Source organism: Eurytemora carolleeae, unplaced genomic scaffold, assembly GCF_000591075.1.
Source record: "Eurytemora carolleeae unplaced genomic scaffold, Eaff_2.0 scaffold1508, whole genome shotgun sequence".
Taxonomy (NCBI): Eukaryota; Metazoa; Arthropoda; class Copepoda; order Calanoida; family Temoridae; genus Eurytemora; species Eurytemora carolleeae.
In genome coordinates this window covers 5,405-32,373 of record NW_019397424.1, presented here as the reverse complement: position 1 = coordinate 32,373, position 26,969 = coordinate 5,405, and the positions used below count along the sequence as shown (strand labels likewise).

The window sequence follows — 26,969 nt, the reverse complement described above, 5'->3', positions numbered from 1 at the left end:
TTGCTGTGAAACCTGTTACTATTCTTTTTTTAACTTTTTCTAGGATAAAATTATTTCTACAATTATAATTAATTATTATAATTAGAGAAAATAATTACAAAAACAAAGACATTAATAGCAAGCAAAGTTTACATTTTTGCTTGCTATTTAAAAAAAACCTTATTCTTTTTTTTCAATAATATCTTTATTTTTATGATTTTTGTAGATCAACGTCTTATATCTAGTATTTTATATTATTATTACATAATCACATTTTTAAATTTCTTACATTTGGATAATAAATCATAGTTGGTTAAGTAAAATAAAGATTATGATTCAATTCTTTGAGTTGTTCTAAACATATTTAAAAGAGAAACATCTTTATTTTCTTAATCTGTAAAAATATATTTTCTTCTAAAGATAAGATTATTATCTGTAGGCATCTGGATCCTTCACAAGGAACAGTTTTTTTGCAATATTTTTCATACGAAAAACAAACGTACCAAAAATTATAAACTACCAAAATAAGGTTTAAAAGTCCCCCCTCCAGTTTTGATGTATAACTCAAAGTTATGGTTGCAAGTTGCAGCTGTTATGGCACGTTATAGCTGCGGGCACTCTTTACAACTGTTGTTTTGTCGTCACGTTATAGCTTTGGTCTATATTTACAGCTGTGCTCACACATAATAGCTGTCAATTCACATGTAAGCGGTTGCCGCACGTTACTTATAACTATGGTAGCACGTTAAAATTGTGGTGTATCATTACAGCTGTATTAGCACGTTATATCTGTTGGGCAAATTATATGTAGCTGTGACCTCACTTTATAGCCGTGATAACAAGTTCAAAATGTGTTGTGGTTTTACGTAATAGTTGTTGTAGCACGTTATAGTCATAGCTGCACGTTATTTTTATGTAATAGCTCTTTTAAATTCGTTGTAAGCCGTAACTAAACGTTATATCAATGATGTTTAGATACAGATGATTTGTGATAGCACGTTACATTGGTTGCAGAAGTGTTAGCCGTAGCCTCCCAGTTATATCTGTGATGTTATATTAAAGTTGAGGCCGAATCCAGTCTAGATATTTATCAACCCTCGTATAAACTCCAGGGAAGTCAGGTCGGGCGCATTCGACCCCAAAGCTGGTGATTCCAACGAGTGTCCATCCAGCCTAAAAACAACATGGTTTCTAACTCATGAAAAATACAATTTAAGAGAAAAAGAACAAATTATTTAAAATTGTCCAAATTCAATTTCTGAGGTATTTAAAAAGTTTCAAAAATCTTTATGTAATTTGGAAAGCTTGTTCCGTAAATTTTCGCGTCTCAGCTAAGGGAAATATACCTTAAAGAATTCCCCCCCCCCCTCCTCCATTGGAAAGGGGGAAGATTTAATAAATAGACATTAACGGGGGGGGGGGGGAGGGGTGAATTTCGCATGGGGGGGGGTAACATTGATTTTTAAAATAGCCCGGGATATATAAATTTAGTGATGACTTCATAATCGTTTTTGACCTTATAATTAGCGCGGCATTCATTATATGGCAGATACAGGGTGTCCCACGAAACATGATAGTTGGTGAATAGTTTAAAATGTCTTCTTCCATAATATTTCAAGTTGTTTGTTGCCAAATGTAATAATAATAAATATTTTATGGTATCCACAAAAAAATTATATAAGAGTAAAATTTTAAACTAGATAAACTACAAAGTCTTTAATATCTAATATAGCATATGGAAGAAGACATTCAAAACTATTTACCAACTGTCATGTTTCGTGGGACACCCTGTACTCTGATTTTAGCCATATTTTCAACGAAAAAATAAGCACAAAATTGCCCTAGTCCTGCCATATCCTAAATGTGTTGGCAGACTTTATTTTGCTCACAAAATACCAGAGATGTTGAAAACTTTAATTTCAATTTATTGAATAAAACAATGAAATGATCTGATTCTGAACGAAATCATTCATATCTCCGGTTATTAAGAAAGAACAGAAATTACAGACCGCATTTTGTAAATGGCTGGAGTATAACTATTCTGTAATTATTGTTATTTTTAAAATGGCTAAAATTAGATTACCTACAGGGTGTCCCAAGACACATAGTTGGTAAATAGTTTTGAATGTCGTCTTCCATACACTAAGTTAGAAATTAAAGTATATTTTACTTTGAAATTAATTTTACTATAATATGACTCCTATATTATATTTTTATTATTGTCTTTGGTATTAAACAACTTAACAAATTATGGAAGAAGGCATTCTAAACTATTTACCAACTGTCATGTTTCGTGGGACACCCTGTATGTTAAATATCGCAAACTATTACTAAGGTGAAAGACGACATTGAAGTCATCCAGCAATTTACATTATTCCAGGTTATTCAGAACATCACTGTTGTGTACCTCTAGATGATCTGATAGAAGAGGTCCTCCACTGTCCCCGTTACAGGTGTCTCGTCCACCTGTTCCAGCACAGATCTTAGCATCTCCTGAACACATAAACAGGTTTATCAGTTTTTTCAGGGTTTAGAAAATATCAAATATCAATTTATACAACCTAAAAGTATCAAGGTTCTTTAATAAGGTTGCTCACTCAAGGTTGTCTCCTAAGATAGATAAAAACATCATATGACGTCACTCTCGCCTCTATAATCATTAACGTCATATAAGGTTTTTTTTATCTATCTATCTAAGGAGACGACATTTTCCGTACATTGGAGCGCATCAAGAGTGACCAACCTTATTAAAGAACATTGGGTCTGCCGCTTGAGTAATTGTAAATTGGCGGTACAGTCCAAGTTAGGACCGCAAAGGCCGGTTGGTCCAGCTCGGATATTGTGCGTGGTACTGGTTGATCACATTTCTCATTATTTTAGTTTCTCTTAAATTTGGTTTTGCTTTTATTTAATGGTTACTCCCCACTCCGGGGCTCGTTTTCTCTGTTTCAGAATTCAGGGTGGATTAATATCAAGGAATTTTATCCCCCCTGCTTAACCTTAGAAACGACTTTCTAATTTCTTTTGAATTATTGATAACTAGCTGAAGTGCCTGGCGTTGCCTGTGTAATTTTAAAGAAAACATTCGAATTTTGAAAATAAAAAAGTTCCATTTTTTGAAGAAAAAAAATTCTAATTTTTAATAGCCTATGTTACCCCTGGGGTACCCGTGGGTTTCCTTAATTTGATTCAGAACTTCAGCCGTTTGGCCAGCTATAGCTAACATCTTTTATTAAAGAATTATTGAAAACTAAATATTACCTATAGAAACTTGACCAACATTTGAATAAGCACTCTCACAAGTTTGCTGTGATACCATGGGAACCTGATATATTAGTTTGCTGTGATACCATGGGAACCTGATATATTAAAGAGATGTATTAGTTTGCTGTGATACCATGAGAACCTGATATATTAAAGAGATGTATTAGTTTGCTGTGATACCATGGGAACCTGATATATTAAACAGATGTATTAGTTTGCTGTGATACCATGGGAACCTGATAAATTAAACAGATGTATTAGTTTGCTGTGATACCATGGGAACCTAATAAATTAAACAGATGTATTTTTATAGAAATAAAATGACGGAAGTAAGACGGAAGTAAAATTTTCAAAATACAATTCAGTCTGAAAAATTTTATAAATTTAATTTTTAAAAGTTGTCAGTTGTCAATGTCCTTGAGTTTTTGGGCAAGCGCCTCTGGTCCCCCCCACAAAAAAACTGCAGTGCATTTGAATTTATATTTTTAATCATATTTACATATATATTTAATTTAATTTATAACTTTTGATCGCGTCGTGGTAAAAAAGGAGTGTTAGGTAATTTGATGAATATGTTTTTGCACTTGTATTGAGGCAATGGTTATCGGTTATTTCTATTTATAAGAGGCTTTTTGACAAAAAAAGTAAATTTTTATTCTATTTCAATAAAGATAAAAAAAACACTTACTCTAGAAATATCCTAATTTCTGTTGAGAAAATAGAGAAACCAAATAAAATAATATTAAAAAAGCATATATATTCAGCTAAACATTATGGCACAATGATTGGTACCAGGCTAAAACATTATGGCACAATGATTGGTACCAGGCTAAAACATTATGGCACAATGATTGGTACCAGGCTAAAACATTATGGCACAATGATTGGTACCAGGCTAAAACATTATGGCACAATGATTGGTACCAGGCTAACAAAATTGAGCATTGAGTTTTCTCATTGTTAGTAGAGAGCAAACTAGTTTTATAAAACATTGAATCAATCTTCCTAGTTGTAAAGTCACTCTAGTTTCAGTAGAAGTAAATATTTACATTTACTGATAGCGCCGATTGAAGGATTCATAACTCTAATAGTATAATGAGATAGACAGAAAGATAGATGTTACCGCCATGCATTATATCTATTGGGTCAGAATAGACAACATACATATGACTGAACCCTGATTGGATCAGGCTAATGGACTCGGCATACAGGAGAAAAGTACCTGGGCTTGTTTTAATCTAGTCTCAGCCCCACCTCCCACAGCTGTTGAACCCCAACCTAAAAACCAGAATTAACTGTAAACTGGAAAATTTACTCATTTCTGCTGTAATAATCCTGATTGCAATAATTCTAGAAATTCTGAAATTTGGATTAATATTTCAATGTTTTTTTTAATTAGCTTCTTTGTGAAAAATTAAGGTTATAAACTTTAAATCAGTTCTGGAACCGAATTTATTAAATTCGAGCAAGGTCGCTGCCGGTTCAAACTTGAATCACCGATTCAAATTTTAAGATTCATGAGGATTTAAGTCAGTGATACAAGTTTTGAACCGGCTGAGGGTGATCTGGCTCAATTTCATTAAATTCGGTCTCTGTGTACACATTAAATACTATTATGTTTGATTTTAATAAACAGGGTTGCCCAATTGAGATGAGACTTTAAAAGCCGATTAAACGGAATTTGTTCAGCAACAAAAAAAAAACAGATCGTCTTAGTAGTTTTCAGAAAGTTGCATCCTTTATTGGATAGCCCTGTATAAATAAAAAAAAAACAATAATAACGTCTTTTTCCAAAAATTTAAAAATACATTATTAGAGTTTTCTTAAATAAACATTGGAAAAATAAACAATCTGAGTTTACAATTAGAAAAGAATTTGAAATCGGTTTTAAAAAATTGAAAAATAAATTTATTTAATTTGCTTACAATAAGAACAGAGAAATAAGTAAGTTTTTTTACGAAAAATAAAGAATAAAGAAAAATGGGAAAAAATTGAAATTGTTTACAAAAAAAACGGATACATAAATAATTTAAGTTTGTTTACACAAATATAAAATAAACAAATAAATCTGCTGGTGCTGACCTACAACAGTTGGATCTGGATTCGTCATGATAGCTGCAATATCCTTATTCTGGTATGCATCTGGTAAACAGGCCCATCGTACACCCCTAGATATTATTTTAAATATCCTTATTCTGGTAGGAATCTGGTAAACAGGATCATCGTACACCCCTAGATATAATTAAAAATATTCTTATTCTGGTATGCATCTGGTAGACAGGCCCATCGTACACCCCTAGATATATAATTTTGAATATTCTTATTCTGGTAGGCATCTGGTAAACAGGCCCATCGTACACCCCTAGATATAATTTTAAAATTAAGCCTACTTGCATTTACAGGATTTTTAAAAAATCGATTTATTTTTTAAAGTAATGATGGTTTAGTACAGTGACTGATTTTATATGAATCTTTTTTACCGTGCTGTATTTCTAACACCCCACCCGAACCCCTATTTTGCGATAGCTTCCTGTAACATTTAAACTTTTGATATCTCAGCATAAAAAGAAGGCTGAAATTCGAATATACTTAAATTTTAACCAAAAAAAATAATTTTTAATTCATTTCCCAGGGACGGGAGGGTATATGTTTTGCGGGGGAGAGGACGGGTGCCGTTTACTCCTTTTTTTTTCTTTTTTGAAGCTGAAAATTATAAAATAAAAAATGTCTTTTATCGTGAAACCCACATAATTTAGCTTTTTTTTTCTATCACAGTCAATATTTTACATAATATGCAAATTCAACTTGGCAAATTCAAATTCAAAGTCAGAGTACCTTGAATGTTAAAAAGCGTAATCCAAGGACGGAATTAAATGAATTTGAGCTAAGTGAATCACCGATTTAAGATGTTTGGTTGAACCGTCTCGATAGATCTAGCTTAAATTCGTTAAACCCGGCTCAAATCTAACAATAACAATAACTGTGTTTAATGTCTTCTTCCGTCGTACACTGTATTAGATAATAAAGACTTGTTGCAGTTTATTTCGTTAAAAAAAATCTTTTACTCAAAAGTATTTTAATTTGAATAAAATTTTACTATAATATGACTGCCATATGATATTTTTAATTATTCTCTTTGGTATTAAACAAGAAGACAACTATTCACCAACTGTCATGTTTCGTTGGACACCCTGGTGGAAATAATAGTTTTACTTACGTTGTATATTGCAGGGGTTGGCTCAACTTGAGAATAGCGATGTCAGCATTTAACGTTGTCGGATTCCACTGCGGATGCTGAAAAAGGAATGAAGAAGTTGCCATGCAAACTCTGATTTTCTAATCCCTATATCTTTGCAACCCAATGTCGTAGATCTCTGATATTTCAAACTATAAATTCTAAGTTCAATTAAGGTTGCAAAGATATACAGATTTAAAAATTCGAGTTAGTGGAAAAAAACTTAATTCCTTCAAATGGTTTAATAAAAGATGTTCTGTTAATCAAAAATACCATTAAATTGGAATTGTAAGATCGATGACACGCTTTTTGTTTGTTGAAATTTTCTCATGTGATCTTTTTTTGCGGATTTACATGTTTAAAAAAATTAAATCTCGTAACTATTTGATGCGTGTTAACTGTCGAATGTCAAAATCAGCTTTTTTCTTTTTCAATAAAATCTTTTAAGTCTGACATTGACATTTCACACAAATTTATGGACTTTGATAACATTTAACAACTCATAGTTTTTAGGTAAACTTTTTAAAGGTTTATTTCTTGTATTAGAAAAGGGGTGAATGCCAATTAAGTTCTTTTTACCTTCGTTATAGATGAAATCTGTACATTAATACCAGATGCTGAGTTGATATCTACATGCCCAGCTCTAATATGAGTTGGATCACTACTTCCTGAGATTATAGTCTTGTTAAGCGGTTTAAAAAACGATCGAAAAATTTTTCGCTTTTCGCTTTGTTTTTCGTTTAGTTTTTCGTTTCGTGTTTCGTTTCGTTTTTCGTTTCGTTTTTCGTTTCGCTTTTCGTTTCGTTTTTCAAACTGTTTTTCGTTTCGTTTTTAGTTTCGTTTTTAGTTTCGTTTTTAGTTTCGTTTTTCGTTTCGATTTCGTTTCGCTTTTTGTTTCGTTTTTCGTTTATTTCTGAAAACGGTAGTTTTTGAACTTTTAAAAACGAAAAACTATTGTTTTTTTTAACTAAAAAAGATCTATCCCTACCTGAGAAGCAATGTGCTGCGGTTACAACAGTGTTTGCATTGACAAGTGTTCCCCCACAAATAACCTGAACAATATTAGATTTTTTTTAATGTACCTAGAGATACGCATATGGTACTTAATTGAAAGTATTTCACAATGTTTACATGTAAAAACTATGTAATCTAGCAGATGTGTGTCTTTCTATGAGACTATTGAAGCAAGTTCTAAGCTTTGCATTAGATTTCTTTCTAATTTATGTAAAAATGACCTTAACACAGTTCTTGGCAGAAATTTATTTTCTATTGCAAATGATTGTTCTGTGAATCCTTCGGATCTTAGTAAAATGTTAGAACAAATGAAATATTTTGATGTCCCATTGGAACATGCATGGAAAGTTCCGGTTTTACAAGAACTTTTAAATACAAGAACGAATAATTTATATGTTGAAGGATTCGATGATTACGTAATAACTGAAATGATAAATATGTTATGTAATGAGTAATGATCAATGTCGTCTATTTGTGCATAATTTTGCATATTTTTCCCTTTTCTTTTGGAAACCTGTATTTTCAAAAATTTATTTAAACAAATTTAAACTACACCATTTATATATGTATTTATATTTTTGTGTGTGAATAAATCTTTATACTAATAACATTTATAAATTCTTTGCGTTAAAACAGCATTTAATACAGATATGATTGTTTTTATATCTTATTCTTAATCAACAGTCTCACTGAAAAACACAATATTTTTACAGCAAACCAAAGACAGTTTATAACCAACTGTCAATAAATTCTGGTTAAGTATAATAATTAGATACCAACTCTTGAATCTGAATATTGTTAACATGCATATTAAGTACTTTTTTAAGCATGTCCATTCTTCCAAATTTCTTTGGGTTTCTTGACCAAAATGTCCAGCAAAATATTCATATTGATTAATTATTTGCCTGTTTTTTCAGGTTTGGAACTATGCATCATTAAAAATAAAACATTTGTTTCTTCAAGACGACCTTCTAAAGCCATTTTACATAAACTAAAATAAATTTTAATTTAATTAGATCAAACTATTGATGAGAATAAAAATAAAATGAAAGAGTAACAATGTTGTAAAGTCAGGCCAATAATTTAAACTACAATGGTAGGCGTTTATATCAATATGATCAAGACTACTTTAAATTTCAATTTTGATTAATATCAAGCTTTTAAACAGCATAAATTCTCAAGAACAATGGAAACAATAAGATGCCGTTGATTAAAAAACACACAAACAATTTAACCAAAGCTTAAATAAAAAGGCGTCTTCAATATTGCTATAATCGCCTACTACTGTGTCTGTATAATTGTACAGTACTGTACACATAATACCAAACATAAAACGAAAATAAACTTGAATTTGATACAATAAAATTAGTTATAAGAATGAAATAAACGACTTTTATGGAAAAAGTTACAATGTCGCAACTGTACAGTACTCACACAGGTCTACCAGGTTAGTAAGTGTAAACTGTCGGTACAGTCCAAACTAGGACTGCAAAGGTTGTCCCAACACGGATACTTAAATGTACACCGGTTGTGCGTGTACTGTACATATATAATACCTGGAAACTGCTTCCGCTAGGTTTACCCAATACAACTGCCCAGGGCCATGTACCCTGGTTAGCAAAGGTTCCTCCGACAATTCTAGATTTAACTGACAGTAGACGGTATTTTAAGAGACCCTTCATTTATTGCGAGCATGTATGATTTACAACGGTACCCTTAAAACCCTTGCCTGACCAGAAATGAAATTGATATCTATGTTTTTCTCTTTAAAAACTCTTATGTCCAGTTTTCTACAACAGTGACGTGCACATTTCTGCTTTATAAATAATTAATCCGGAGAATTTGTCAGAATTTCAAGCAAAACAAGAAGATATCTTTCCATTGTTAAGGTTTTAGTGGTACAGTTGTTAATCGGGCATGTAGAGGAGCTAAACCCTGTTATAGCAGGGTTAAAGCGGCTTAACTGTTTATAAACAGGATAAGTTGATTATGTTAATGCACAAGTTATACCTGTTGCTGTTGCTAACCCCGCATTGTTGGTTTGGATTAGGAGGTGGTGGTGTAGGTTGAGGAGGAGAAGGAGTTGAAACCTGTCCTTGACCCTGGTCAGCACAGCACAAGGAGAAATCAAACCCAGCAAACCCGCATGGAGCTCTGATGGCAGCAAATATATACGGGAGAACGGATTGAACTCCTTGGCTTATTATCTGGTTCAAGATTGGACTGCATTGCCTATAAAAATAATTCTATCGAAGCAAGAAATAAAGAAATGAAACGGAACTGTATATTTTAAGATTAACAAGATTTACACTGTCCGTGCACTTTTGTTAACCATTAATTTCAAAACCTCTATAAAATGTCGTCTTCTACTGGAATCTCCTGTCGGAGACAGCCAAACCAAATTTTCAGCCCGCAAATTCCATTGTCCTCCTCCGACGGAGCTTAAAATATTTTCGTTGTTGTGAAATCATTAAAGTTGAGCAAAATATTTTCATAAGAAGCATAAGTGAATTTCGTTAAATATTCAACTGTAATTTTTCAGAAGTTTAAAAAAAAAAAACGTATTTCAATACTGATCAACAAATAAGTCACCCCTTCTAATACTTAAATAATTCGTAAGATTTTTCTACTATTAACATTCATTATAACATTGTACAATTAAACATGACCTATAATTTATGTTATTTTTTTTAGGAAATAAAGATTTTGTTATCGAATTTCTGAGACGGGGTTACTCTGTTGTGTGTGTATTTGAGCGGCCTATCGGGAAAGAATTGTCTGGGGATAATAAACATCCCCCACCAGAATCCTAACCGGCCTATTATCCTGATTTGTCTAGCGTGTTGCTGTTATCCGTCAACAACTTTCTATTTCAATCTTAACAATAGATAAACGGGCGAAATAAAAATAAGTACTCTATAGTTACGTCCGCCGTTTACCCGCGTTTGGTTGTAAATTACGATTTCAGCTTTATTTCCCTATAAAAGTGGACCCACTCAACTTAGAATCTTAAATATAATCTAAGAACATTACCGAGTATCTCTCCCAAATTAGCCAATCAAAATTTGAGGTAAATCGGTTAATGAGTTAAGGTTGGACATCCAAACAGACTAACAGAGATTACAACTTTATATATATAGATACCATGGTCATTGTTTATATTAAAAAAATTTCTCTAGCTATAAGTTGTACTATATAAACGTCAAAATGTAAAATGTAAACAAACCCAAACACATCTTCCTTTATTTTATTCTGATCAAGGTTGTATAATAAGGTTGCTTACTGTCGAAGCACTCCAATGTACGGGAAATTTCTTCTCGTAGACATAGATAGATAAAATCCGTTTATGACATATACTGGATTTATCTATCTATACTTAGGAGACGACATTTCCCGTACATTGGAGCGCATCGAGAGTAAGCAACCTTACTAAACAACCTTGATTCCTATTATCCAACCTGTCGAATATATATCTGCAGGAGCCTGGCTGTCCGAAGGGTGTTGTGCAGAAAGCTCCTATCCTTAATTTAATTATCGATTAACATTAAAATTATAAAAAAAAGTATTTAGCTACAGGGTGTTCCAATAAACAGGACATTTGAGATATAACTGTAATATCGTTTTCATTTGGTGAAATTATATAAAAATCTTAGTTTTGAAAATTTTAAATGGCGGGTTCTCTAGTCTCTACTAAAGCGTGTTGCGGATTTCTGCATCAGATATACAGCAAAAGAATTTATGCATTTTCAAGATGGGAAAACGACGATATCGTCCACAAGTAAGAAGGGTACTATATATTGTAACTTTTTAAATGGATATTACTTGTAGCTACAGATAAATATTTGATCAATTTTATAATTATGATTTTTAATGTTTCCTCTTTTGTTGTACAGGGTTACCCACAAAGTATGCGACTGCAAAGACGACCCAAAACTCTTTAAATGGCGATTCTAAGATGTCTATTCAAGTCTTTTGCCTTGAATATAGTCTTGTTATGGCCTTTTATAGATTAGGCAAAGAATAAAACAAGTTTAAAGTTGCAAGGAATCATTAATGTAAGGACACAGACAGTATAGATTCCGTACAGTCGTCTCTGAAATCTCATCCTTTGATTGTTCTTGTAGTTGTACCTTGGTGGTCTCTGATTGTTGAATCTTGTGCTGATACTGGGAGAACTGGAGGGGGCATTGTTCCCAAGAAGGCTTTTCAGAGATGTAATGCCCTGAACAATTCTTGTAAACAAACATATTATTTTGGAGTGTAATCGTTGACACTTACAAAAGAGAAGTAGCTGTGATTAGTGGACTCCTTTTGTTTGCAGAAACAATTATAATAATTGGGCCTTACTTTGACCGTACGATTAGATATTTAAGAATTTAAGTCTCAGACCAATATCACATTTTTTTACGTGATATACACAGTTTTAATTATATTTTCCCCCTTGCATTTGTAAACATGCATACCACATACTTTCTTTTAATTCAATAGGCCATTCGGCCATTCCTGACCTGATTTGAATTTTCTCCGAAATTTGAATTTTCTCCGGAATTTGAGTTTCCTCCGAAACCCACCCCATCTGATGATGATGATGATGATCCACCAAAATTTATTTGACGTTTTTCTCGTTCCTAAAGTTATTTTTTCAGATTTATATATTTAGGCAAAAAAAAACAGGCATTTCGCTGGAAATATATGATTTGTAAATAAAACAAATATTAATTGCTGAAAAAATTCCCTGTGGACTAATTTGATGCAAACAAAGACAAAATACAAATATTCTCAGAGTCATTTTTTTGTCTAAATTTTTCAAAAGTTTATTTACAGTTAAACCCTAAATAAGCCATACATCGACAGAATTCATCAAATGTCGTATTCTTCACTTTCTGATAATGGAATGTTGCAGATTCTTAGTTTTAATGATTATAAGGAGCTCTTTAAAACTGTTTCCACATATTTATTTTTTTCGCAAATATTGAGATTTAAGTAAGATAGTATTAAACCCATTAAAAAATTATCAAGACGACATTTTAAAAAGTGTTCTGATATATGGCGCATTTAGGGTTTAACTGTACAAAAAGTGCAGTTGTTTAAAATCCTATTTATATAATTAATCAATAAATTAACTATTATTCATTTGTTTCTGTAGACGGTGTACATGTATCCAGGCATGACCTGCATTTCTTTTGTAAAACCATAATTTTTTGGTTTCCTACAGTGAAACCCTTTATAACGAATAAATCGGAAGAATTTATCAAATGTCGTCTTGTCAATTTTTTAATGAGTTTTATATTTTATTACGTAAATTTCAGTATATGCGAAAATAAATAAATATCCATGAATATGCGGGAACGGTTTTAAAGAGTTCCATATAATCATTTAATTAAAAAACTAAATATCTGCAACATTCCATTATCAGAAAGTAAAGAATACGACATTTTGATGAATTCTTTCGATGTATTCGTTATTAAGAGTTTCACTGTATCATTTAAACAAACTTAATTTAATAAAGACTACCCAAAGGACCAAATTCTAATCATTTTAGACTCTATATGCTACCCCTGGGTACTCACGTGTTCCCTCAAAACTTACAGCAAATTTGATTCAGCCGCTTGGCCAGCTATAGCTAACATATGAGCAATTAGAGCTTTATTATACTGATGAGCTTACATAAATACCAAATATAGAAAGTTATTTCTTGTTTACGGTTCATTACACAAGGTACCCTTTTTACATGAAAATGAAGAAAAAATAGATTAATGAAATGTCAATATTTATTTTTTAAACAAACCATGCGAACAAATAAATTTTTTTAGCAATATTAAAATATTTTAGGAAGGGAGGGAATTATATTACAGTAACTGTAAAGATCAATAAAATGTTTAAAGGGACTGTTTACAGTTTATCAGGTGACCCTCTATTTATTTTTAAAACAGAATCCTAATTTCTTCGGACTTTATTTTTTCTATATCCGCCAGTCGCTCTTGGATAGAAACTGTTAAAATTAAGGATAAACAATTTTCTAGAAAGAAAAACGAGGATAACTCATTCATCCTTAATCAGGCAAAGGTTTAAAGGTTAGATTGTTAATCTGACTGCACATCATGAACATAGAGGTCCCATTAAATTGTGTTTACAGCCCCTTTAAAGGTAGTAAACTCATGTTTATTGACACTCTGTGTCTTGAACTCTGCCTACGTAATATTTTAACTGCTTGACTGCCTAAGTCAAGTCTAGGACCGGTATGGACTGGATTCAAGCCGAAACTATTGTTTGAAAACACTGCATGTTTAGTGCATAAACACCAGAAAACCAACCAGGGCTTTATGTTCTTCTAAAACACTTCAAATTGTTTTTTATTTAAATTTCTAAAAATGTATAATTGTTGCATCAAAGAAAGTATGAGGATAGGAACACCCCTTCATAGGAAAACCTGATATCTTGGTTTTATACAGTTGTTCGGTAATCCCATATAGATATATAGATAGATGGATAGATTTGGTTGGAAAGATAGGTAGATACGGTTGAAAAGATAGATATAAACGCAACGAATATAGATAGATTTCATGGATAGATATATTTATTGGTAAACATTAGTTTTTAGATAGATCTATAGTTTTAGTTGGGTTTAAATAGATAGATAAATATATAGATATGGATACGGTTTATAGATTATAAATAGATTAAGTTGTGATGAGATCGTATTGATATTCTAGATTAATAGATGCATGGCCATTTTTGGACACACATATTGACGACTTAAAGGGAGTGTTCGCGAAAAATGAAAGGGCTTAATGCGATAAAAAAGCGCTTTTGATTGCTACTAATCTTACTTCTATCTGTTGCGTCTATAAGGAGAAAATTGTTAAAGACGTCTTATACCGAATAACATGGCGTCCATACAAATTGAAAAAATTGCAACATACAACTTAGGTACCTAAAAAAATCAATTTAATTTCAAGCAAATCATTCAGATATTACAACCTATAGTCATCGATTATCTTTCGCCACATTTATATATAGTTGATTTTTCATAATATGTTTTAATTGTTATGATCTGAGAGTTACTTATAAAAACATTTATTCCTGTTTCGAGGATTTTTGGTAATGAAGACGACATTTTCATATTTTCCAGGAATGTTCGAAAACAAGTTGTAAGCTAAATACTATTTTAAAAAACAAAATCAAAACTGGTATGAAATATCAAATACATACAAATGTGGCGAAAGATAATCGATGACTATAGGTTGTAATATCTGAATGATTTGTTTGAAATTAAATTGATTTTTTACGGTCTAAGTCGTATGTTGCAATTTTCTCAATTTGTATGGACGCTATGTTATTCGGTATGAGACGTCTTTAACAATTTTCTCCTTATAGACGCAACAGATATAAGTAAGATTAGAAACGATCAAAAGCGCTTTTTTATCGCATTAAGCCTATACCCCCTTCAATTTTTCGCGAACACTCCCTTTAAGTTAAAAAAGAAAATGTGTAAATGCAATGAAACTAAAATAATGTCAATTATGTAACTTTACAATTGTACGACGTTAGATAAATTGCACGTATAGTTACGTTAGTAGAATCTTGCGAATTAAAGCGTTTTTTAGCATACACTTTTTAAATATGTTCTGTTTTTTTAGGTTTTCCATTTTCATCTTGTTGTTCATTCGTCCATCATCCAGCATATTCGGCTAATATGATCAATATATATACCTGTTTTTCTATCTAAAATTTGACTTCCAGATTTATGAAGCAAAGATTAAGAAGTAGCTTAAAGTGGTAATGACAGGTGACCATATATATGCAGCTTGGGGCATGCATGATTCACACCGATACCCTTTGAACCTAGCTCTTTTTCTGAACAATACTTTCAAAGATATTTTAGCTTGAGAAGTGTTTAATTCTGATAATTTCCTCCAATTGTATCTGCAGTAGATATGCACAAGTCAAATTTGGGCAGAGAAACAACGATGAAAAAAAAAATTATTTTTTAATTTCTTGATCAAGACAAAGCTTTTAAGCTGGTACTGTTTTAGAATCCATGAATATTTTGTTCGTAATTACGAATATGTTGTTCGTAGTTACGAATATGTTGTTCGTAGTTACGAATATGTTGTTCGTAATTACGAATATGTTGTTCGTAATTACGAATATGTTGTTCGTAATTACAAATATGTTGTTCGTAATTACGAATATGTTGTTTGAAGTTACGAATATGTTGTTCGTAATTACGAATATGTTGTTCGTATTTACGAATATGTTTTTCGGAATCATGAACTCAATATTAGGAATATCTCAAAAATTTTAATATTCTTAACACTAGGATCGTAGATTTAACAATATGTTAGTAATATTGAAATGATTTCGGTCCGTTTGATGTTTGATGTTTGATGTTTGATGTTCGATGTTTGATGTTTGATGTTTGATGTTTGATGTTTTATGTTTAATGTTTGATGTTTGATGTTTGATGTTTGATGTTTAATGTTTGATGTTTGATGTTTGATGTTTGATGTTTGATGTTTGATGTATGTTTGATGTTTGATGTTTGATGTATGTTTGGTGTTGATGTTTGATGTTTGATGTTTGATGTTTGATGTTTAATGTTTGATGTTTGATGTTTGATGTTTGATGTTTAATGTTTAATGTTTGATGTTTGATGTTTGATATTTGATGTATATTTGGTGTTTGATGTTTGATGTTTGATGTATGTTTGGTGTTTGATGTTTGATGTTTGATGTTTGATGTTTGATGTTTGATGTTTGATGTTTAATCGAACAGTATATATTTCCACAGACCGTAGACACCACGGGGCATTTTAAAACTTTGATGATGTCAATTTGCAATAAAAAAAACAAGATTTTCTAAACGATTTAATTCAAAGAAAAGGTTTAATAGTAGGTTATTTGACATCTTTTAACAATGGATACAAAAATATAGAAAAAATGGCTTCATGTGGAAGCAAGTAAGAAAAGCACAGGTATAGATATATATACTGTAAACTATAGGTATAGATATATACTGTAAACGTTATTCCAAGTACAACCCTCCATTTAAATGATGCTTGATCAATAATTTGGAGGATTCCGTCGATTAAAGCTTGAAAAGTATTAAATATTGATAATTTCTAAATTGTCTCTGAATCAGATATATCTAAATCAGAAAATACTTTATCTAGGGTACCGCTGTGAATCGGACATGCAAATCTATCAAATTAAAATTACGATCTCACAGTCCCTTAAAAACCAATCAGAGACCGAATTTAATGAATTTGAGCCGCGTCGTAAATCCGCCAAAAACCGGTTTTAATTGAGCACCGGCTTAAATCTTGAATTTTAAATTGAGCCGCGTCTCAAATTTAAACCGCGGCTCAAATCCTTTAAATCGGCCTCACGATGGTATGACTAGAACTTAAAAAAGCAAAATAAAACTTTTTTATCGTCAATTTGAAATGACAAGTTGAATCTGATTATTGAAAAATATTTTGTAACGAACATGCCTTTTCAATAATAGTTATTTGTTTAAAACGACTTAATTAGCAATTATACTGATAAACGAGAAGCACAAAATCAAGCAACAAGTATTTTTTGTGGAATTCAATGATAGCTCTTATTTTTTGAATATCGTCATGTACATACAGCCTACAGGGTGTCCCAATAAACATGGGAATTCAGTGACGAATTTGATATCGTCTTTGTTATGAAATAGCATTGTAATACCTAAGTTCAAAAGCCATAATAGTAATATGTCTGCTAGAGTTTATTTTATGAAAAGCGTAAAAGACTGCAAAGATGTGTCTATAATGTCTCGGCAAGATGAACAGTGTAGACGGACAAGTTTACTCTGTTTATGTACTGTAATTTTCTTGTTTTACTAAGTACATCCTTATGCAGTCAAAACATAAACAAACAAAGTGCAAGCATAGCAGACAAAACTCTTACAGATTACAGCTTTCTCAGTAGGTATCACTATGCTAAATCAAAGAATTATTTTAAAAGACGATATCAAATTCGTCATTGAATTCCCCCGTTTATTGGGACACCCTGTAGTACATACTACACGTAGTGCAGGTCAGGTCATACTATGACAATAGTATGACCTGACCTGCTCTATGAACCTATTAGCGACCGATTATAGGCTTCAAATTATAAAAAGAATTTTTGAATCTGCAGTTTAAATAAAGTCCTTCTTCTTAAATAAAAACTTGACAATATCAGGTTGATTAGAAAATGAGGGCTTTTGACGATTTTTTATAAGAAGATCTTGAAAAATGGTCAAACCTGTTAAATTTCCGATTTAAAAAAAAACCTTACTCTGAAAATTTTTAATTGGGAGCCTAAAATACAAAGGTGACGTTTTTTACTTTTAATACAGTGGTAGGCGAATAAATCAATAAATGAAGACGACTTTCTATTTAAATTTTGATTTCTATCAAGCTGTTAAGCTGCATGGATACACATAGAAGTCAAGAGAAGCTGGAAATTTAAAAAAGCTTCTCTTTATGAATTGAAACTTTTATTTTGAAAACCTTGTTAAAAAACAAACTTAAATAAAAAAATAGTTTTCATTGTATTGATATAATCGCATACCACTGTACCATAATACGATCTATTCTACAGTACAGGATTTTCCTCAAAGAAAACTTTACTGAAGGAACAATATTAGTTTTAAGGCTTTAGATTTCCTTTATATCATACCACTGTTTTATGATAGAACTCTTCAAAGAAATAAATATAAATGAGATAAAACGAAATAAATCAACACTCTTCTGTAGAGTCTCATTCTTTGTTAAAACCCCTTCAACACACTTACCATATACTTTGTGTCATTCTTAACAAAGTTTTTGTCATATCATTTTTTATTATCATGGCAAGCTCCAATTATTAGATTGGAAAAATAATGTCACAAATCAAGTCTAAAATCACATAAATTATGTCACTTTTTGAGCAATAATTATCATTTGATATAAGGCTGAACTCCAAGAATGAGTTATAATGTGAACAGTCTCTTAATCACGGACACAGCAAGAAGAATCTGAAAGTATATTTTTTAAATTTTGAGACAATTTATGCTCATAACTGATTTTAGGGTTGGTTGGAACAAAAACTCAATTTGTGGACTTCTTAGGGATGTAAAAACATTCAAAATTTATAATTTCAAATTATAAAAAAACTGATGATCTATTTGAGACATTGATGCTTTTAAATGTGGGTTTGCAATCAAAATACATTCCTGTATAAAAAGTTTTTTTTGGTAATCAACAATTTTCATTGAATCCCTTTGAGTCTAATCTAACAGTTCTTAACAAAGGAATGTCATTTACTTTGAGAAAAATTCTAGAAAATATTAACCCCGTCAATATTCTAGAAAATGTAAACCCCTTCAGTATTCTAGAAAATATAAACCCCTTCAATAATATGCGTATGAATTTTTTCTGAGAGTAAATGGTTTATTGATAATTATAATTACGTGTCTAGGGATGGACGGGCACTTTTGATTCTTTTTAGAAATCGTTTTGTAATTTTTTAAACAAACACAGAGGAAAGCGCCCTAAAAAATATCGAAACGACAGTTTTGTAAGTTTGTTGTTTAAAAATTTTTTTAGCCGTTTAAAAAAGAAAATTTTTTTGTTCTTTTTCTGTTTTAAAGAGTCGTTTCAGATTTTTTTTCAATAGTTTTTTTGTTTGGAAAATTACAAAACGAACAGTTTGAAAAAACAAACGTTCTATTTTAGAAGTGAAAAACGATCTTTTTGAATAAAAACTTCCAAAACGATATCCATCTCCAATCATATGTAGCTGAAATAATTGCATTTCGTGGATTTTCATGATTTTCGAAATTATATTTTGGTGAATTTGAAATTGAGTAATGAATCATCTTTGTCTTAAAAGAATATGGATGAATTTATTTATCCAACCACTTTGTGTTATTTATTGCAGACGATAAGTTTTTATTTATTATTGTTTTCAGTTCAATTACATGAAATTTGAAAACTTCAATTTAACCTTAAAGACATTAAGCTTAATTAAAAATCCCTCTAACAATTTATTGTCACGCATGATAACATGGTGCATTTCTTCAGCTAAAAAATCATTTGGGATAATTTTTATGACATCACTGAATATCAAAAAAAAAGTTGGTTAAAAGATGAATCAGAATTGAAGTCGGTGTTGATTGATAAAAAAATTTTTTCCATTCGATTGAAAAGAAATATGCGGTTATTTTCCTCAATTAGATATATATACATATACATACGTATACATATTTTTCACACCAAATTCAAATTTTATTTGTCACGTACTTAAAAATTGATATGGGTCCATGATTTGTCTATTATTTTGTATCACGAGACCAGCAGGTAGTATCTGAAAAAAAACTTTTTATTGAACAGAAGATTTGTTCAGGTAATTTCCAAAGACATATTCCCAATTGAAAATTTCTCAAGGGACAACTTCCCAAATGTGAAATTTCCCAAGCAGCAACTTCCCAAGTGACAATGTTTCCCAAGCATCAACTTCCCAAAATTTAGGATAGCCTTCTGAGGGCTACAGACTAAAATAGGGACCGAGAGCTGCGGCTAGGATGGGCTTGGGGGCCTCGTGCAGAACAGGTTAGGCGGCCGAGCGATGCGGCAATGACCGACAAAGTTGCCTCTTGGAAAATTGCACAACTGAGAAGTTGCCACATGGAAAAATACCCTTGGGAAGTTGCCACTTGGGAAACAGCCTTTGTGATTAACTGAATACCTTAGATGCATTTGAAGAACATTGTCCCGAACTACATCAAACACAACTCTAATATTCTCAGTGTCTAGTCATAAAAATATATAAATTAATAAAAAAATTATTTTCGTGATTTTGAGAACTCGTTTTCCAGAATTTTTAAATAAAAGGAATAGAGTTTTTGCAACAAACTCAAATCTTCTAATCCCTGTTTCTTTACAACCTGATGTTGTAAACCTTTGATATTTCCTACCTAAAATGTTTGAACTGACAAAATTCATAGTTTGTAATATCAAAGGTCTATAACATCAGATTGTAGAGACATCGGAATTAAAAAATCGGAGTTTGTGTCAAAAACTCAGTTCCTGAAATGACCTCAGAAATAAAAATCCTTTTCTATTTCCTACTTGGCCAATTCTTAACTATCAAAGTGTGAAAACTGTCAGAAATTCAAAATTTTAACTTATTTTTTTTGAAAGAAAATATAGTATGCATTTATAATTGTATCGTATACCTGTGGCCTGTGTATAGTGAGCGTAAATAAAACTATCTTTAGTTTTGAGGTCCATAAATTTGCGTAATATAAACGCTTTCCCGTCATTTCCGTCATTCTGGAAACCTGAAATATGGAATCAAATTAATATTTTTTTAAACCGGTGTTTCTGTATTCTCGGCAATGAGGAATGAGAATATAAAATGAAATGTAGTTTCTGTGTTCTTGTAAAATAGATATTTATTAACCTTCTCGGCAATGAGGAATGAGGATATAAAATGGAATGTAGTTTCTGTGTTCTTGTAAAATAGATATTTATTAACCTTCTCGGCAATGAGGAAATAGGATATAAAATGAAATGTAGTTTCTGTGTTCTTGTAAAATAGATATTTATCAACCTTCTCGGCAATGAGGAATGAGGAATGAGGAATGAGGATATAAAATGGAATATAGACGTAATTTCAAGTGAAATTCTACTTAAGGACTATAATTTCCAATTCACAACAGTACCCTTTGATCCGTTGTCTTTCAATGTCGGAGATATCCTTATTTTTCTAGCTGAAAATTGGGTGCCAAGAAACTCGAATTTAAACACCCTGTAATAAATCGTTATAAATCGGGCATTGCCCTCTTTGCGTGGAGAATCACTTAAAATTACGCTTACAGTCCCTTTAAAACCTATAAATAGTCCTCCATTCTTAGGCAATTCAAACTCTTTAGATAGCTAATTCAGTAATTAGATGAATTTTAGAAAAATGTTACTTAAAAAAACAAGACTTTAATAATTTTCTAATCATTTACCATGCATTTACCTGCATTTACCATGCATTTACCATGCATTTACCATGCATTTACCATGCATTTACCATGCATTTACCATGCATTTACCATGCATTTACTATGCATTTACAATGCATTTACCTGCATAATCCGGGAAATGGTTTTCTATTTTTGAATGTTGTACTTTCTTGTCGTACACATCGGTTTTATTGAGGAATAGAATAAACGACGTGTTGGGCATCCACGGGTTACCCTGAATACAGATTATTCTTACTTTTATTTTATGTAAAATTTCGTTATCAAGTTAGGATTTTGCAGATATAATTCTCCCAGATAGTTAATATTTTTCAATCAAACGCCGTTATTGACGAATTTTGGATTAAATTTCAATGATATTTTTTCAATATTTTCTTCTAAAAATATTCCAAACGAAGAAAATTTAGGGTGCATAAGAAATTCTCAAATTCAACTTCCAATCTTAGAAAAATCCACGAAAAATTGATAAAATATCTGTTGGTGGCAATCGATAACAAAGTTTAATTGAAAAATCAGAACATTACCCATTTCATTATTCTTTGGTGCTAACAAACTAAACTGGGATTTTTACTTATTTCGATTAAATCATTCTATAAAAAAGGTACTGAGTCTTTGCCGCAAACTCTGATTTTCTAACCCATATATCTTTGCAACTCTCAGACCTTAGGAATTAAAAACTTTAGAAAAATGTTATATCAAATAATCTTAGTTTTAATTATTATATATGGCTGACACCATCAAATCAGGTTGCAAATATATAGGAATTTAGAAACTCCAAGTTTGTGGCAAAGACTCAATTCCTGTGGCGAGCTTTGTTTAAATCCTGCACCTGAACCTCACCAAACACATTCAATGACTCCTGGAGACGATTATGCAATCCTTCTTCACCCTATACGTCAGAAAAATATTAAAATTAATTTTTTTTGGGGGGTTAAAATAAATGAAAACTGGGCTTTCGTTCTACCTCTACTTTGAAGTATGAATCATATTCATCGATGGCTGTCAGAAATATAACGGCTGTTAATCTATCCTGAAATAATTATTAAAATACTACTTGTAGTTCCTCTATCCAGTATAACCTATCTGCTCGACCTCCGCCGACATCTGTTATTTTGAACTCAATGTCTGCCACACGGAATTTATATTCTGAAAGAAAACTGTTTTTTTCTTTCTATTTTTCCAGATTTTTTAAAATATTAGTTAGACCATACAATTGTGGAAGGAAGAAGGCCATGTTAGACCCAAGTTTTGATTTCAAATAGTACAATTTACATGAATCATTCATGTTATTATTTATTGTCATTTTTATTTAAGGAAAATAAACCGGGAACTCCGAAATCTTTGTTTTATACAGGGTGGCATAAAAACTTTCAGCCATCAAAAATCCATAAAAAGACAAAAAAAGTGTTTTTTTCCTCTCATAAAGGAATTAAGTCTTTGCTACACACTCTTAGTTTTTAATCCCTATATCTTTGAACATTGTGTAAACCTTTGATGTTTAAACCTTTTTTCTTTATTCAACAGAGTCCAAAATTTAGTTTTAAAAGGTCTACAAAATTTGGTTGCGAAGATAATAGGGATTATAAAATCAGAGTTGGTGGTTTAGACTCTATTCCTTTGAGTTTTGATTAAACAGAATTCAAAGTTTTATTTATCAAAGGTTAATAAAATTGGGGTTAGACTCTATTCCTTTGAGTTTTGATTAAACAGAATTCAAAGTTTTATTTATCAAAGGTTAATAAAATTGGGGTTAGACTCTATTCCTTTGAGTTTTGATTAAACAGAATTCAAAGTTTTATTTATCAAAGGTTAATAAAATTGGGTTGCAAAGAGCTAGTGTTAGCAAATCAGAGTTTGTGGTTAATACTCAATTCTTTTCAGTTCACTTGTTATGTACTCAAAGAAATGAAGGTTCCAGATTTATCATCATTGGTCGGATACAAGGTGTCCCAGGAAGCATGTCAAAGCAAGACGACTTAAGGATCGTCTTTAATCTTTTGAAAAATTTGCGGCATTCATTCGTAAATTTAATTTTAGAAGGATAATTGTTATTATTACAAAATTCCCCTTATAGTCGATCCTGGCATGTTAAAACTGTTTTGTGTTTTCAATATTACTGAAGAAATGAAGAATTTTGTGAAGATTTCGACATTTGGGTTTTATAATTTAAAATCTGAACAAAATTCTTAAGAACATGTCAGGACCAGTTAATTTCGTATTTATCGTTTTAAGAATCATATATGAAAAAGAATGACGCAAATAGTTTCAAAGATCTAAGACTAACTTTAAGTAGTTTTTTTAGTGTCAGGAATCTTGGGACACCCTGTAATTCTTACTGTGAACTCCTGAAGTTTGTTTTCTTGCATTGATAATGTCAGCTGTGATAGGAAGATACCCAGCTTCACTGCAGCCAATAAGAAGTCACAACCTTTTTGTCTTAAGCAATGGCGTGTTTGAAAGAAATGTTAAACCAATCAAAAATCAGAACCATTTTGATCAACCAATAGAAGGCCACAATAATTAGGCTTTAACAATTTTTAAGCTTAATTTTTTCTTGAATTAATCCAATCATATTAAAAAAGTTATAAGGAAGAAGAGATAACCAAATTTTTATAAAAAACCAAACTTTTTTAATTGCTTCTTGAGGGTGATTTCATTAAAAAAAATTATTTATGCAGTGTGTCGCTAAATCAATATTTTAAAGATAAGAAGTTGAACAATAAGATAAAAGTTCAACTAAATAACCATAATGATATTTACTACGGTGGTAGGCGATTATATAAATAATGAAGACGACTTTTAATTTAAATTTTGATTTTTATAAAGCTTTTAAGCCCCAAAACCCCAAAAACTTGGAAACAAAGAGAAGCTGTCAATTAAACAAGCTACTTTTTAATACGTTGCTAACTTGTAATTTGAAAGAAGCAATTGTTAACAATTACAACTTAAATGAAAAGTCGTCTTCATTATATTGACATAATCGATTAACACAGTATTGTATATCATATCTGTTCGGTTCCACAGTACACTGAAGGTGTAGAATTTTTATTCTTTGACTCTCAGAGCGTGAAAGAATAGAATTAATTACACGGTCAGAGCGACGTGAAAGAATTAATGTTTTTTATTCTTACACGATCCAACCACCTGCGGCCTTCGTTAAAGAATACATAAAGATTAATTCATCGAATTTCCGAATTTCCATTTTTACATTTTTTCCTCATGAGATAAAATTTTTATACTCGGACATCTTAAAAATTGTCATTGCTCGCAGGGCACACTTTAGTTCCAGAACAGGGGCAAATACATTAGTTGTCCAGGGGGGGGGGGATCTTGTCGGGGGGGGGCTAAACCTCCCTGAAATATTTTAATTCTTCAAAGGGGGGCTTAGTGTTTGTTCTGTAATGAAGAATAAAGGGCATGAACACATCTTAAAAATTCTAAATTCTATAATTCTACATATGTACTTGCAATCAAATATTGACTCTTAGTTTTAGAATTTTAAACTTTCAAATCATAAATTCGGATAAATCATTTAGTTGTAGTTGTAGTTAAAATGTAAAAGGTTTACACCATTAAAGAATATTGATTTAAGTTTTTTAAAAGTATAACTATTTCTTCTTTTCCTGATTCGCTCGAGTTCGTCCAAAAAACTGAAAAATATTATTTATATAATGAAATTTAATGAAATATAATATTCTAAGATTATTTACGGCTTGTGTAAATTGAAAGATTAGACAAATATTAACATTGACGTAGTTTCATAATCTCTGTAAACAAAATGTTAATATTAAAACTTGATTAAAAGATATAAATGTATTTCAGTTAAAAAAGGGTATATTTTGATAGATAGATTGCAGGGTGTGCCCTTCTTTTCTATAAAAATAGGGTTTCAAGATTTGTTATACATTATACCCATTTTCATTTTGTTATAATAGAAATAATTTTTTTCAAAAATTTTTAAACAGTTTTAAAATTTTTCTTCAAGAGTGAAGCTTTTCTAGGAATTTAGTCAGCTGTTTTTCACGGATTAAATACTTAATCGGTTTAAATCATTAGTTTCCGATGTGGACATTTCTATTTGATGTTAGGTCTATCATAAATAAAAGATAAGCTACAACTTGAAAAGTTGAGGGAAAAATATATTTCTTTAACAAAACAAACTTACTACTGGGCTGAAGTGTTGATTCTAGACTCAGCCTCATATTCTGCTTTTTTAGAGAACGTTTCTTTTATTCCAGGATCCGACCATAAAGATCTTAATATTCAGAGAGATTTAAATATTCATAGAGATCTAAATATTTAGAGAGATCAAAATATTCAGAGAGATCTAAATATTTAAAGAGATCAAAATATTCAAAGAAATCTAAATATTCAGAGAGATCAAAATATTCAGAGATCTAAATATTTAGAGAGATCAAAATATTCAGAGAAATCTAAATATTCAGAGAGATCTAAATATTTACAGAGATCTAAATATTCAGAGAGATCAAAATATTCATAAAGATCTAAATATTCAGAGAGATCTAAATATTTAGAGGAGATCAAAACATTAAGAGAGATCTAAATATTCAGAGAGATCTAATTATTCAGAGAGATCTAAATTTTCATAAAATTCTAAATTTTCATAAAATTCTAAGTACTCAGAGATCTAAATATTCATAGAGATTTATTAATTTATCGAGATCTAAATATTCAGAGAGATCTAAATATTGAGAGAGATCTAAATATTCAGAGAGATCTACACATTCAGAAAGATCTAAATATTCATAAATATCTAAATATTCATAGAGATCTAAATATTCATAGAGATCTGATTTTTCATAGCTATATCTAAATATTCATAGATATCTAAATATTCATAGAGATCTGATTATTCATAGATATCTAAATTTACATAGAGGTTTTTCTTATTCATATATTTCTAAATATTCATAGAGATCTAAATATTCAAATAAATATTCATGAATATCAACCTGTCTACCTGTCTACCTGTTTACCTGTTTACCTGTCTACCTGTCTACCTGTCTACCTGCCTACCTGTCTACCTGTTTACCTGTTTACCTGTCTACCTGTTTACCTGTTTACCTGTTTACCTGTCTACCTGTCTACCTGTTTACCTGTTTACCTGTTTACCTGTTTACCTGTCTACCTATTTACCTGTCTACCTGTCTACCTGTCTACCTGTCTACCTGTCTACCTGTCTACCTGTCTACCTGTCTACCTGTTTACCTGTTTACTTGTTAACCTGTATACCTGTTAACCTGTCTACCTGTCTACCTGTTTACCTGTTTACCTGTTTACCTGTTTACCTGTTTACCTGTCTACCTGTTTACCTGTTTACCTGTCTACCTGTCTACCTGTTTACCTGCCTACCTGTCTACCTGTTTACCTGTTTACCTGTCTACCTGTATACCTGCTTACCTGTCTACCTGTCTACCTGTCTACCTGT

The 26,969-nt window shown here is 31.2% G+C and overlaps 2 protein-coding genes and 1 long non-coding RNA gene across 4 annotated transcripts; all 3 read right to left on the bottom strand.

The window, feature by feature from the left end:
• Positions 1-342: 342 nt before the first annotated feature.
• LOC111714209 (chymotrypsin-like protease CTRL-1) lies at positions 343-12,318 on the bottom strand. Its single transcript, XM_023489269.1, has 15 exons — positions 12,228-12,318; positions 12,001-12,120; positions 11,623-11,714; positions 10,951-11,013; positions 9,503-9,724; positions 9,049-9,130; positions 7,467-7,530; positions 7,058-7,146; positions 6,461-6,537; positions 5,571-5,605; positions 5,326-5,376; positions 4,466-4,521; positions 3,241-3,304; positions 2,387-2,472; positions 343-1,152 (listed from the first exon to the last, which is right to left on the bottom strand). The coding sequence occupies exons 1-15, from the start codon at positions 12,279-12,281 to the stop codon at positions 1,036-1,038; spliced, it is 1,272 nt and encodes a 423-aa protein (XP_023345037.1). The 5' UTR covers positions 12,282-12,318; the 3' UTR covers positions 343-1,035.
• A 5,955-nt stretch (positions 12,319-18,273) lies between these two features.
• Positions 18,274-22,570, bottom strand: LOC111714212 (guanine nucleotide-binding protein G(q) subunit alpha). Of its 2 annotated transcripts, none has more exons than XM_023489274.1 (6): positions 22,485-22,570; positions 22,350-22,409; positions 21,626-21,737; positions 20,726-20,830; positions 20,236-20,299; positions 18,274-18,523 (listed from the first exon to the last, which is right to left on the bottom strand). In XM_023489274.1, exons 3-6 carry the CDS (start codon positions 21,723-21,725, stop codon positions 18,502-18,504), a joined length of 291 nt encoding a protein of 96 aa, XP_023345042.1. In that variant the 5' UTR covers positions 21,726-21,737; positions 22,350-22,409; positions 22,485-22,570; the 3' UTR covers positions 18,274-18,501. The 2 variants fall into 2 exon arrangements, with proteins under 2 accessions (XP_023345042.1, XP_023345041.1); XM_023489273.1 differs by lacking the exon at positions 18,274-18,523 and adding an exon at positions 19,831-19,854.
• A 65-nt stretch (positions 22,571-22,635) lies between these two features.
• On the bottom strand, positions 22,636-23,930 carry LOC111714213 (uncharacterized). Its single transcript, XR_002767912.1, has 2 exons — positions 23,857-23,930; positions 22,636-22,666 (listed from the first exon to the last, which is right to left on the bottom strand). It is a non-coding gene; the product is annotated as an uncharacterized LOC111714213 (long non-coding RNA).
• Positions 23,931-26,969: the final 3,039 nt, after the last annotated feature.

What these genes read in the sequence shown, in the direction of transcription:
- LOC111714209 (XM_023489269.1), bottom strand. Translation starts at nt 12,281, where the DNA reads ATGACTCTGAGAATATTTGTATTTTGTCTTTGTTTGCATCAAATTAGT. An exon ending in AGATTTCATCTATAACGAAG is followed by an intron (nt 6,538 to 7,057) that starts GTAAAAAGAACT and finishes TTCCTTTTTCAG; the next exon opens with CATCCGCAGTGGAATCCGAC. An exon ending in CTGTTTACCAGATGCCTACC is followed by an intron (nt 5,377 to 5,570) that starts AGAATAAGAATA and finishes CAGATGCATACC; the next exon opens with AGAATAAGGATATTGCAGCT.
- LOC111714212 (XM_023489274.1), bottom strand. Translation starts at nt 21,725, where the DNA reads ATGCCCAACACGTCGTTTATTCTATTCCTCAATAAAACCGATGTGTAC. An exon ending in TCACTATACACAGGCCACAG is followed by an intron (nt 20,300 to 20,725) that starts GTATACGATACA and finishes TTTTATGACTAG; the next exon opens with ACACTGAGAATATTAGAGTT. An exon ending in GTTCTTCAAATGCATCTAAG is followed by an intron (nt 18,524 to 20,235) that starts GTATTCAGTTAA and finishes ATATACTTTCAG; the next exon opens with ATTCTTCTTGCTGTGTCCGT.